The sequence below is a fragment of the Somniosus microcephalus genome, chromosome 24 (genome assembly GCF_052327205.1).
Source record: "Somniosus microcephalus isolate GS21.2 chromosome 24, FLI_Smic_1.0, whole genome shotgun sequence".
Classification (NCBI taxonomy): Eukaryota; Metazoa; Chordata; class Chondrichthyes; order Squaliformes; family Somniosidae; genus Somniosus; species Somniosus microcephalus.
Window position 1 is genome coordinate 66,968,574 of NC_141010.1, and position 13,446 is coordinate 66,982,019.

The window sequence follows — 13,446 nt, forward strand, 5'->3', positions numbered from 1 at the left end:
ATTTCAAAATATCAAAGGAATTAAATAGAGGATCCCTCACTAGGTTAGTTAGATGTAAGAAGTCACACTACACCAGGTTATAGTCCAACAGTTTTATTTGAAATCACAAGCTTTCGGAGCGCTGCTCCTTCGTCAGGTGAAGTGGAGAGATGCATAAAGACACAGCTTGTATAGTCAGAGAATAATGCCAGATGATTACAGGTAATCTTTCTAACTGCCATTTATCACACCTCGGCAGAGAGATAATCACAGCAATCAAAGGTGTGAATGGTGTCCAAACAGCTCAGTCAGGAAAACATTACATCAAAGAACAATGAGGTGGGGTCACAAGGGGTCAAATGTTGCAGATGCTGGGGTCTGTATGAAAAACAAAAAAAACGACAAAAAACATTTTCTTTGCTGGAAATCACAGCAGGTCCGGCCGCATCTGTGCAGAGAGAACAAGCCAACGACGACTCGAGTCCGGATGACCCTACATCAGGTGGGGTTACATGTAGCGTGACATGAACCCAAGATCCCGGTTGAGGCCGTCCTCATGAGTGCGGAACTTGGCTATCAGTTTCTGCTCTACAATTTTGCGTTGTCGTGTGTCTCGAAGGCCGCCTTGGAGAATGCTTACCCGAAGATCGGAGGCTGAACGTCCTTGACTGCTGAAGTGTTCCCCGACTGGGAGGGAACACTCCTGCCTGGCGATTGTTGTGCTGTGTCACATGGTACATACTCATGTGACTCGGCCAACGTTGTCTACCTCATACATTGCAGGAAAGGATGCTCCGGAGCATGGTACATCGGCGAGACCATGCAGACACTGCGACAACGGATGAACGGACATCGCGCAACAATCGCAAGGCAGGAGTGTTCCCTCCCAGTCGGGGAACACTTCAGCAGTCAAGGACATTCAGCCTCCGATCTTCGGGTAAGCATTCTCCAAGGCGGCCTTTGAGACACACGGCAACGCAAAATCGTAGAGCAGAAACTGATAGCCAAGTTCCGCACTCATGAGGACGGCCTCAACCGGGATCTTGGGTTCATGTCACGCTACATGTAACCCCACCTGACGTAGGGTCATCCAGACTCGAGTCGTCGTTGGCTTGTTCTCTCTACACAGATGCGGCCGGACCTGCTGTGATTTCCAGCAAAGAAATGCTTTTTGTCGGTTTTTATGTTTTTCATACAGACCCCAGCATCTGCAACATTTGACCCCTTGTGACCCCACCTCATTGTTCTTTGATGTAATGTTTTCCTGACTGACCTGTTTGGACACCATTCACACCTTTGATTGCTGCGATTATCTTTCTGCCGAGGTGTGATAAATGGCAGTTAGAAAGATTACCTGTAATCATCTGGCATTATTCTCTGACTATATAATCTGTGTCCATAGGCATCTCTCCACTTCACCTGACGAAGGAGCAGCACTCCGAAAGCTTGTGATTTCAAGTAAAACTGTTGGACTATAACCTGGTGTTGTGTGACTTCTTACATTTGTCCACCCGAGTCCAACACCGGCATCTCCACACCAAGGTTAGTTAGAGGTCAATTAGCGGGGTAAAGGTTAAAGGTGAGCAGGTCACACAACAGAGTGAAGGTTAAAGGTCAGCAGGTCAGTCTGCGGGATGACTGTTAAATGCGAGCAGGTCAGTCAGCGGGGTAAAGGTTAAACGTCAGCAGGTCAGTCAGTGGGGTAAAGGTTAAAGGTGAGCAGGTCAGTAAGCAGGGTGAAGGTTAAAAGTGAGCAGGTCAGTAAGCGCTGTGAAGGTTAAATGTGAACAGGTCAATAAGCAGCGTGAAGGTTAAAGGTGAGCAGGTCAGTCAGCGGGATGAAGGTTAAAGGTGAGCAGGTCAATAAGCGGTGTGAAGGTTAAAGGTGAGCAGGTCAGTAAGCGGTGTGAAGGTTAAAGGTGAGCAGGTCAGTCACGGGATTGATGCATGGTTTTATTCACTTGTGTCAACTGATGATTTATTTGTTTGCCTGTAGGTGCTGGTTTGGTAAGAGGTCGGGAAAGTACATTGACTACATTTACCAGGGCCCAGTGATCCTGGTATTACTGGTAAGTGTATGTCCAAAGAGATACATCACAGTGACATCATGGAAAGAGGCCCTTCGATCCAATCATTAAGTTAATTTGCACAGTTTTAGACAAGCATAAAACTCACCCAATAATTGAAAACATTGGCTTTACTCTGTATCTAACCCGTGCTGTACCTGCCCTGGGAGTGTTTGATGGGACAGTGTAGAGGGGGCTTTACTCTGTATCTAACCCGTGCTGTACCTGCCCTGGGAGTGTTTGATGGGACAGTGTAGAGGGAGCTTTACTCTGTATCTAACCCGTGCTGTACCTGCCCTGGGAGTGTTTGATGGGACAGTGTAGAGGGAGCTTTACTCTGTATCTAACCCGTGCTGTACCTGCCCTGGGAGTGTTTGATGGGACAGTGCAGATGGAGCTTTACTCTGTATCTAACCCAGGCTGTACCTGCCCTGGGAGTGTTTGATGGGACAGTGTATAGGGAGATTTACTCTGTATCTAACCCCGTGCTGTACCTGCCCTGGGAGTGTTTGATGGGACAGTGCAGAGGGAGCTTTACTCTGTATCTAACCTGTGCTGTACCTGCCCTGGGAGTGTTTGATGGGACAGTGTAGAGGGAGCTTTACTCTGTCTCTAACCCCGTGCTGTACCTGCCCTGGGAGTGTTTGATGGGACAGTGCAGAGGGAGCTTTACTCTGTCTCTAACCCTGTGCTGTACCTGCCCTGGGAGTGTTTGACGGGACAGTGCAGAGGGAGTTTTACTCTGTATCTAACCTGTGCTGTACCTGCCCTGGGAGTGTTTGACGGGACAGTGCAGAGGGAGTTTTACTCTGTATCTAACCTGTGCTGTACCTGCCCTGGGAGTGTTTGATGGGACAGTGCAGAGGGAGCTTTACTCTGTCTCTAACCCTGTGCTGTACCTGCCCTGGGAGTGTTTGATGGGACAGTGCAGAGGGAGTTTTACTCTGTATCTAACCTGTGCTGTACCTGCCCTGGGAGTGTTTGACGGGACAGTGCAGAGGGAGTTTTACTCTGTATCTAACCTGTGCTGTACCTGCCCTGGGAGTGTTTGATGGGACAGTGCAGAGGGAGCTTTACTCTGTATCTAACCCGTGCTGTACCTGCCCTGGGAGTGTTTGATGGGACAATGTAGAGGGTGTTTTGCTTTGTATCTAACCCGTGCTGTCCCTGCCCTCAGTAACCTGCAGTTTCCGCTCTGTTACAGTCACAGTGAAGCAGGGAGGCTTTGATATGCGGGACTAAAAAGGCAGGGTTCCACACCTGAGCACAAGGGGACTGACAGTTCTAATTACCCAGAGTCTTGGTTTGATCAGACACTGGCAGCTTTCAGGAGAGGAGATCCGGGGTCAGTCTAGTTGTTTGGTTGAGTGACATCAGTCACAACGGTTCTCAAAGTGTGGGTAACACTTCAGAGAAATAGAGATACGGGCAGCTGTATTCCAATGCCATGCAATTGATGGAAATACAAAATTGTTTTTTGATGAAGTAACCTGGAGGATTGATGAAGGGAATGCAATGGATGTTGTCTACATGGATTTTCAGAAGGCATTTGACAAAGTACCACATAGAAGGCTGGTTAACGAAATTGAGGCTCATGGAATAGGTGGGTCAGTGGCAGCTTGGATAAGGAATTGGCTTAAGGACAGAAAACAGTGAGTTGTGGTTGTTTATCAGACTGCAGGATGGTAGACAGTGGTGTTCTCCAAGGCTCAGTGCTGGGGCCACTGCTTTTTGTGATATATATAAATGACCTGGATACAGGAAGATGGTTGTGGTGGTTGAAGGTCAATCATCACAGCCCCAGGACATCGCTGCAGGAGTTCCTCAGGGCAGTATCCTAGGCCCAACTATCTCAGCTGCTTCATCAATGACCTTCCTTCCAACATAAGATCAGAAATGGGGATGTTCGCTGATGACTGCACAGTGTTCAGCGCCATTCACAACTCCTCAGATAATGAAGTAATCCATGTCCACATGCAACAAGACCTGGACGACGTTCAGGCTTGGGCTGATAAGTGGCAGGTAAAATTCACGCCACAGAAATGCCAGACAATGACTATCTCCAACAAGCAAGAGTCTAACCACCGCCCTTTGACATTCAACGGCATTACTATCGCCGAATCCCTCACCATCAACATCCTGGGGTCACCATTGACTAGAAACTTAACTGGACCAGCCACATAAATACTGTGGCGGCAAGAGCAAGTCAGAGGCTGGGTATTCTGTGGCGAATGTCTCATCTCCTGACTCCCCAAAGCCTTTCCACCATCTACAAGGCACAAGTAAGGAGTGTGATGGAATACTCTCTACTTGCCTGGATGAGTGCAGCTCCAACAACACTCAAGAAACTCGACACCATCCAGGACAAAGCAGCCCGCTTGATTGGCAGCCCATCCACCACCTTAAACGTTCACTCCCTCCACCACCGGTGTACCGTGGCTGCAGTGTGTACCATCTACAAGATGCACTGCAGCAACTCGCCAAGGCTTCTTCGGCAGCACCTCCCAAACCCACGACCTCGTCCACCTAGAAGGACAAGGGCAGCAGACGCTTGGGAACAGCACCACCTCCAATTTCCCTCCAAGTCACACACCATCCTGACTTAGAAGTATATCGGCGAACCTTCATCGTCGCTGGGTCAAAATCCTGGAACTCCCTCCCTAACAGCACTGTGGGAGTACCTTCACCACACGGACTGCAGCGGTTCAAGAAGGCGGCTCACCACCACCTTCTCAAGCGCAATTAGGGATGGGCAATAAATGCTGGCCTTGCCAGCGATGACCGCATCCCAGGAACGAATAATATAAAATACAGAGTAGATTTTCTATATTTGCCAATGACACCAAACTTGGAGGTGTGGCAAACAGTGAGGATGATACCAATCAACTGCAGCAGGACATAGAAAGGCTAGCAGGATGGGCAGATAAGTGGCAGATGAAATTTAATACAGAGAAGTGTGAGGTGATGCATTTTGGCAGAAGGAACACAGAGAGGCAACATACACTTAATGGCACAGTTTTAAAGAGTGTGCAGGGATAGAGGGACCTGGGAGTTAATGTGCATAGGTCCCTGAAGGTGGCGGGACATATTGAGAGACTGGTTAGCAAAGCATATGGGATCTTGGGCTTGATAAATAATGGTATTGAGTACAAAAGTAGAGAAGTTATGCTGAACCTTTATAAAGCGCTGGTTAGGCCACAACTGGAGTATTGCGTCCAGTTCTAGTCACCACACTTTAGGAAGGATGTGAAGGCCCTTGAGAGGGTGCAGAGGAGATTTACCAGAATGGTTCCAGAGATGGGGGATCTTAGCTACAAGGACAGGTTGGAGAAGCTGGATTTGGTTTCATTAGTGGTTGGCACTGTTGCCTCACAGCGCCAGGGACCCGGGTTCAAATCCGGCCTCGGGTGACTGTCTGTGTGGAGTTTGCACATTCTCCCCGTGTTTGCGTGGGTTTTCTCCGGGTGCTCCGGTTTCCTCCCACAGTCCAAAGATGTGCGGGTTAGGTTGATTGGCTATGATAAATTGACCCTTAGTGTTAGGGGGATTAAATATGTGGGGTTACGGGGATAGGGTGGGATATGTGTTGGTGTAGGGGTTACGGGGATCGGGTGGGATATGTGTCGGTGCAGGCTCGATGGGCCGAAATGGCCTCTATCTGCACTGTGGGGTTTCTGTGATTCTGTGATTAGAGCAAAGGAGATTGAGGGGTGACTTGATAGAGGTGTACAAGATTATGATCGATTTGGATAGGCTAGACGGGGAAAGGCTGTTCCCACTAGCTGATGGTACAAGACTAGGTTTTGGGCAAGAGATACAGGGAGGATCTGAGGAAAAACTTTTTTAAGCAGCGAGTGGTGAGGACCTGGAACTCGCTGCTGACGGAAGTGGTGGAAGCAGAGACACTCGATGTTTTCAAGGGGAGACTGGATAGGCACTGGAGGGAAATAAACTTGCAGGGCTACGGGGACAGAGCGGGGGAATGGGACTGACTGGATTGCTCTACAGAGAGCCGGCACGGACTCGATGGGCCGAATGGCCTCCTTCTGTGCCGTTATGACTCTATGGGGAGAGATTCAGTATCTCCCCATTTGGGGCGCAATTATCGGCCTGGCGCAAAGTTTAGCGCCTGGTGCTAATTATCGCCTCCGACAGCAAACTTGGCTTCTATCGCCCCCGGAGGTGATTGGAGCGCTAAATCAGGCGTTACACACCTCTCTTAAGGCGCTAACACCGAGAAGCGAGGCGCTACCTCAGAGCGTTGGTGAAGCTCATGTGATGTCAGTCAGCAATGGAACACAGACACACTGGTGCCGGCCAGTTCTTAAAGGGGAGGGTCGATCTTGCTCTCCATCCACACCCTGCTCATTGCAGCCTTGAATCTCGGCCTGGAGAGACCTGCTGGAAAGAACAACGGAGAGGCCCAGGGAAAGAGCTCAGAGTGCAGCCCCCACAGTCTCTTCTTAATCTATGCAAGGAAGGGCAAATCAAAATGAACCTGCAAAGTGCTGCTCAGTACCCAAAACTCCTTCACACAGCGTTGAATCTCTCCAGAAGTCTCTCTCTCTCTCTCTCAGAATGTGTGGTGCACAAATGTCACCGACAAAAAAAGGCAGGAAGCGGCCGCCTTTAAATAGCGCTCCCCCCGTCCCTTCCCGACTGCAAAACGTTCCCCTCAACCTGTCGTTGCTAGTGGCAGGCGGAAAGTCAGGAGGCGCCACTCAATATCCGGCCTGGGGCGCTACCGGGGCATTGCACGCTCGACTGACATCACGATCTGTGGGCACAGGAGATCGTGGCGGTAGTGTTTAGCGCGGTCACAAAATGTCTGGTCAATTTCACGAGCGGCGCAAACATCACCGCGCCCGGGCGCGAGTTGCTTTGCGCCCTGTTAGGGCACTAACGGGAGGTGCTAATCAATTGAATTTTTCTCCCTTTGACTCTCTGACTATCTGACAAATTCATTCCTGCCCTTGCTGCGGTGGATTCTGGGTCACATGTTCATCCATCCCTGGTGTTCACCATTGCTCGGAGTAACAGAGGAGACCTTTATGATTTAAATGGCCCAAATCGATTCCTTCGGATCAGGCAGCAGAGAGATTCGGAGCTTCCTCCAGGAAAGCTCTCACTGCCCAGGATGTTCTTCACTGCCCAGAGGGTCACTCACTCTTGGCCTCCTGCAGTAATGGTGATCAGATGGTCTATTGAAAGCTGGAGCGGGTCAGGCTGAACGGATATCCAGTGAATGCAGCCCCTGCTGGGCTGCTGGCACCTTCTCCTCCTTTGAGCATCTCACCTTGTTACATCCCTCTCGCCTCTCATTTAAAGTCCTCGTTCTCTACCATCCACCCAAGTTCCATGACAATGTTCTCACCGAGCTATGTTCACTGCTTTCCTCCCTCAGCCTCTGCACCAAATGACTTATCCTCAGTGATTTCAATCTCCATCTGAACTGATCATGCTCTCTCTCCTCTGAGGTCACTGCCCTCCTATCCTCCCTCTCCCCAACTCATATTCAAGGACACCCCCTCGACTTCGTCACTCACGTGGCCTTGCTGCTCCCGTCGTGTTGATCACCAATAAGGCAACATCTGATCACTTCCCTGTATCACTCTCCACCCACAACCCCCTGCCCCCTCCCAACCCCACTTCCTTCTGTGTCCATCGCTGGAAAAAACTCTCTCCCAATTCACTTACAACTGCCCTTTCAAAATCCCAGCTCTCTTGCCTTTGGCCCTCCATTCACCATGACATTTCTGCAGCTACCGATCTGCTCAATGACACCCTCCCCTCCACCTTTGAAGACCTCGTCCCCATTAAAGCCATTACTCTCTCTCACCCTGGTCGTTCCCCCAGTACGGCCCTCATCTCCGATCCCTTAAGTCCAAGGGACGTAGATGTGAACGGATTTCATGGATTTAGCCATTTACTGCAAGATCTGGCTGGACCACATGAAGCACTGAAGGGTCCCGCTCTCACCTGCCAAACCTGCTCACTATTCCAGGATCATTCTGGAATGCAAAGATAAACCCCGGCTCCTATTCTTTACTGCTAACCATCTTCTTAAACCTCTCTTCCCAGCCTCCTCCACCCTCACCTCCGATAACAAGTGCGAGGAGCTCATGGACTTCTTTGTCTCTAAGATTCACAGAATCACAGAAACCCCACAGTGCAGATAGAGGCCATTTCGGCCCATCGAGCCTGCACCGACACATATCCCACCCGATCCCCGTAACCCCGACACCAACACATATCCCACCCTATCCCTGTAACCCCACGTATTTAATCCCTCTAACACTAAGGGTCAATTTATCATAGCCAATCAACCTAACCCGCACATCTTTGGACTGTGGGAGGAAACCGGAGCACCCGGAGAAAACCCACGCAAACACGGGGAGAATGTGCAAACTCCACACAGACAGTCGCCCAAGGCCGGATTCAAACCCGGGTCTCTGGCGCTGTGAGGCAACAGTGCTAACTACTATGCCACCGTGCTTGAGACCATCCGTTCAGCTGCCTCTGTCACTTCCCTTCCTTCCCCTAGCCCACCAGGCCAAACCTCTGCTTAGGCTCCCCACTCCCCTAGTGTAACCGTTTTTTGCGGTTGGCCAATTTCCTACGGCCCCTGCCGCAATCGCCAATTATTGTAAGTGGTTTCGCCCCGCCCGTAGCGAGCACGCAAACACCCTTACTACAAGTTCTGGACGATAGGGATTACTGAGGACAGATTGGAACATGGACAGCGTTTTCGGGCTCACCCGTACAGTGTTTATTAAGGTTGACAAAAACCACTCCACTCGCAGACAGTACAAGCAGTGTGAACACAACAGTACAGTTTCAAACAGTACAACCCTGACTTGTCCAACAAGCCACTGCTGTGCTGACTTACCACGGCCTAAAAACACCCTCCCGTGAACTAAACTATCACAGGACCCTTCCCACGCTAAACCCCCTCTGGTTTGGTAGGAACATACAGGCACCCCCTCACACAGCTAAGTGATCTTGTGGGTGTGTAGGCTTGGCAATGCTCACCTAGATTGCCACTTTTATCTTGCTTGCAGCTTCCTCCTGTACGTCTCAGCTACCTGGTTACCGGCCTTAGTCGAAGTCTGTCTTGGTTGGAAGAGCAAGGCTCTGCTCCTCTTGACGTTCCATTGTGTGGAGGGCAGGAGAGAGCGAGCGAGCTATCCAAACTGTTCTCTAATATACCCCCCCAATACACAGACCGCTGTCTGTGGTTTTAATGGACTCATGGCCTCAGGGAATGGTTTTCAAGCCTCCTTCCAGGTTTGAATGATTTTTGATCTCAATTCGATCTTCCAGCCGATTAACTTAACGAGTTCATCTTGACCAGAGCAATGAGTCGTCAGCCTTGTTAATCAAGAAATAAAAACAGAAAATGCTGGAACTACTCAGCAGGTCAGGCAGCAACAGAGTGAAGAGAGAAACCGAGTTAACGTTTCAGGTCGATGACCTTTCGTCAGGACTGGAAAAAAGCAGGAAATGGAACGGATTTTTAAGCAAGTGTCGGGGCTCTACCACGCGGAAGCTGAACGCCAACTCTCCGACACCACCTCCTACCTCCACCTGCACCATGACTCCACTACCGAACATCAAACCACCGTTTCCAAGACTGTCACTGACCTCATCTCCTCTGGAGATCTTCCCCCCATGGCCGCCAACCTCATAGTTCCCCAACCCCGCACAGCCCACTTCTACCTCCTTCCCAAGATCCACAAACAGCACTGCCCTGGTAGACCCATCGTTTCAGCCTGTTCTTGCCCCACGGAACATATCTCTTCCTATCTCAACTCTATTTTTTCTCCCCTTGTCCAGTCTCTTCCCACCTACATCCGCGACTCTTCCAACACCTGTTGTGTATGTAACCTGTTCCACCTTAAGAGAACTTAAGCCTGTTCCACCTTAAGAGATGTACTACTTTCTCAGGCTGCTGTAGACGTAATACCGGGGGTGAACACACCGGTATATAAGCACTGTGCAGTAATCTTGTATTCAGTATAGTCCCTACCTCCAACCAGTAAAGACCTGTTTTTATTGTTACTCATTAGTCTGTGTCTTAATTAACTAAATAATTCACAGACTTAACACTGGCGACGAGTCAGGTTCTTACCCTGCGGCAGTTATTCCACGGCAGTTGAAGAGAGGTTTCAAACCACACCACCCCACTGGAAGCGACAGGCATTAGGACCCTGAAGCCTCCATCAGCTTGTGAACCGGAGTCGAAGACAGGGCTGGGGAAGACAGAGGTACAGGGCGATAGCGATCGGCAGATAAGGGCCGGGCCGCTTTGAAGTGAGGGGCGCAGCCGGGCCATCGATCGCATCCGCTGATAAGGGCCGCACTCGGGCGATCGCGGCGAAGATAAGGGCCGCACTCGGGGGCTGAAGGGAGACGGCGTTGGGGGACGGGTGAAGACCGCCAAGCGCGGGAAAACCGCCATTTTGTGGGCGGAGGACGACGGCAAGAGCGGGAAGCCGCCATCTTTGATAACAAGTAAACAAAATAAAATCTGAGAAATTGCAAATCTACAATGCCTAAACACGGGAATATTAGCACCTTTGATAGTGACCTCGAAGATTGGGCCATATATGTTGAAAGAGTAAAAAATTATTGTAAGGCCAATAAAATTCGTGACCAAGATAAAGCTCTAGCATTATTAAATTTAATGGGTGCGAAGACATACGGGCAATTGAAACACCTGTTATCACCAGATGAACTGGCGGATAAGACGTTCGATGAGATTGTTACTGTCCTGAAAGATCATCTAAACCCCACGCCGCTGATGCTAGCGGAACGATTTAAATTTTACGACAGAAGGCAGCTACAGCATGAAAGCAATGCTGAATATTTGCTGGAATTGCGTAAATTAGCGAAATATTGCCAGTTTGGAACGGGACTGACAGATGCACTACGAGACAAATTTGTGTGTGGTTTATTTAAACAGGATACACAAAAGCGACTGCTCGAGGAGAATGAGCTGACGCTTGAGAAGGCGGTCACTATGGCAGCAGCACACAAAGCCGCAGCGAGAGGCACGGCAGTAATGCAGCTACGGTCACCGGAGCTCAGTGCACACAAATTGGGTGTGAGTTCTGGCAAATGTTATCGTTGTGGAAAGACAACGCATGATCAGAACCAGTGTTGGTTTAAAAACCAAGAATGTAGAACTTGTGGTAGGCTTGGACATATAGCTAGAGTATGCAGGTCAGGGAAGAAGACCAGCAACAAGAAGCCACCGCAAGGAAAATACGCAAAAGTACACAAGGTGGCCGAACAGGAGTCCGATTCAGACGCTAGCAGTAATGAACTGGCTGGCTTAAGCAGTATTGAACTGGCTAGCTTAAGGGTACTCAACGTTGGTAAGGGTGCAGACCTCCAGACAATTTGGGTTACTCTTCAGATAGAAGGAGTCCAAGTAAAAATGGAATTGGACACTGGATCGGCATTGTCGGTCATGAATAAGAAAGATTACAGAAGGTTATTCCAACATATTCCCCTACAGGATACGGAGATTATATTGACAACCTACACGGGGCAGAGAGTGTACCCCATCGGGACAATAAAGGTTGCAGTGGCCAACAAGGGCGAAGGAAGTCAAATAATGGACTTATATGTGCTACCGGAGGGAGGTCCACCACTACTAGGCCGGGAGTGGTTTAGAAACATAAATATGGACTGGCATTCGCTAAAAGCCATAAAGAGTGAGAACTCGGTGCAGATAATCAGCCCAGACTCTAGAACTGATGATGGTAAGACCAACCCATGTGCAAAAGACAAAGTTTCAGCACAGAATTCCACTGAGCAACAACAACATAGTTTAACAGAGAATTCTGAGTCTGTCAAGTCTACTGATATGCACATTTTTGAGGGACACTGGGCTCGAACTCAACTCCATTTCAAACTACAACAGCAATTAGAACAAATGATTCGCCGTTTTGAGCAAGAGATGAATGAAATAAAAAAGTTCTTTGTTACAGAGTGGGAGAATCTGGAAAGGCAACAGAAGCAACTGATGGAGAAAATGGAGCAGGAGCACACCAATCATCTGCGCGAGGAGGCCGAACGAATCAAAGCTGATTCAGGTTCTGAAGGTGCGTGCCATAATCTGGTGTCAGAAGAGTTAACGGTCAGCCAACTCCTTCATATGCTGAGGGACAAGACTCTGAAATGGGAAAAACTTGAACACGAGCTGCGATCTTCAAAGGAAAAGGGTTCGGAGCTCTCAAAAGTCATTGAGATGGCTGATGTGACGACACAGACTGAAACGACTGCAACAGAGCAGCCATTGGATGCCAAAAGTACGCTGACTCACGTCAATGTAGAACAACAGACCGCTGAAACAGCTGCTCCGGTAGAGGGATTGCATAGTCCGATCAATCAATCTCCAAAGGAAGTTGAAGTATTAAAATCACAAATGAGGTCACTAGTAAACGACTTGCTGAAAGCCCAGAAAAAGCTGGATGCAGAGGGACACATGAAGAAGTCTCTTCAGGAAAGATGTCTGGATTTGGAACAAGAGCTGGCTAACGTCCAGCTGGGTATGGAGGAAATAGACGACCCTCTCACTGGTCTAGCTCAGGACGACACCGAATATTACCATGACCTGGTGGACGACACCGAATATTACGATGTCCTGTCCTGCCCAGCTTGTAACTTCGACTCCCAAAGTGCCGAAATCATGGAGGAGCACCAAAAGTCTACGGAACATCGGGAGAAGCTGGCTCTACGACGGAAACAGGAGGAAGAGAAGGAGGAACTGCGCATGCAGCTGGCAGCTGTGGCAGCTGACAATGGAGCCCAGAGAGTCTCCAAGAAGCAGAAAAGGAAAAGTAAAAACAGAAGATGACCCATCTGAACCATTATCACCTCTACCAGATCACACACGTGGTCCCTCCGAACGGAGCCAAATCAGTTTGGAAGTTCAAGCTGTTAAATCCATGAAAGGACTATTGAATGAGTAACGTGAACCGACTACACCACAGAGATTGAATCTGTGAACTGTTTTCCGCAGAGACTGAATCTGTGATATGTTACGTTAAACATGAAGTTATATATGTTATTACGTTATGTTAAATGGGGGGATGACTATAAAGCTAAGAAGGGAGGAGTGTTGTGTATGTAACCTGTTCCACCTTAAGAGAGCTTAAGCCTGTTCCACCTTAAGAGATGTACTACTTTCTCAGGCTGCTGTAGACGTAATACTGGGGGTGAACACACCGGTATATAAGCACTGTGCAGTAATCTTGTATTCAGTATAGTCCCTACCTCCAACCAGTAAAGACCTGTTTTTATTGTTACTCATTAGTCTGTGTCTTAATTAACTAAATAATTCACAGACTTAACAACACCCTCCGCCACTTTAACAGTTTCCAGTTTCCTG

At 49.1% G+C, this 13,446-nt stretch overlaps 1 protein-coding gene across 1 annotated transcript in view; it reads left to right on the forward strand.

Moving 5' to 3' along the window:
• Positions 1-13,446, forward strand: part of LOC147101517 (corticotropin-releasing hormone receptor 1-like) — a 663,409-nt gene that overhangs the window by 378,771 nt on the left and 271,192 nt on the right. Inside the window, exon 8 of the mRNA XM_085966027.1 lies at positions 1,976-2,048. Coding sequence (XP_085822153.1) covers positions 1,976-2,048 — 73 coding nt within the window. The remainder of the gene's footprint in view (positions 1-1,975; positions 2,049-13,446) is intronic.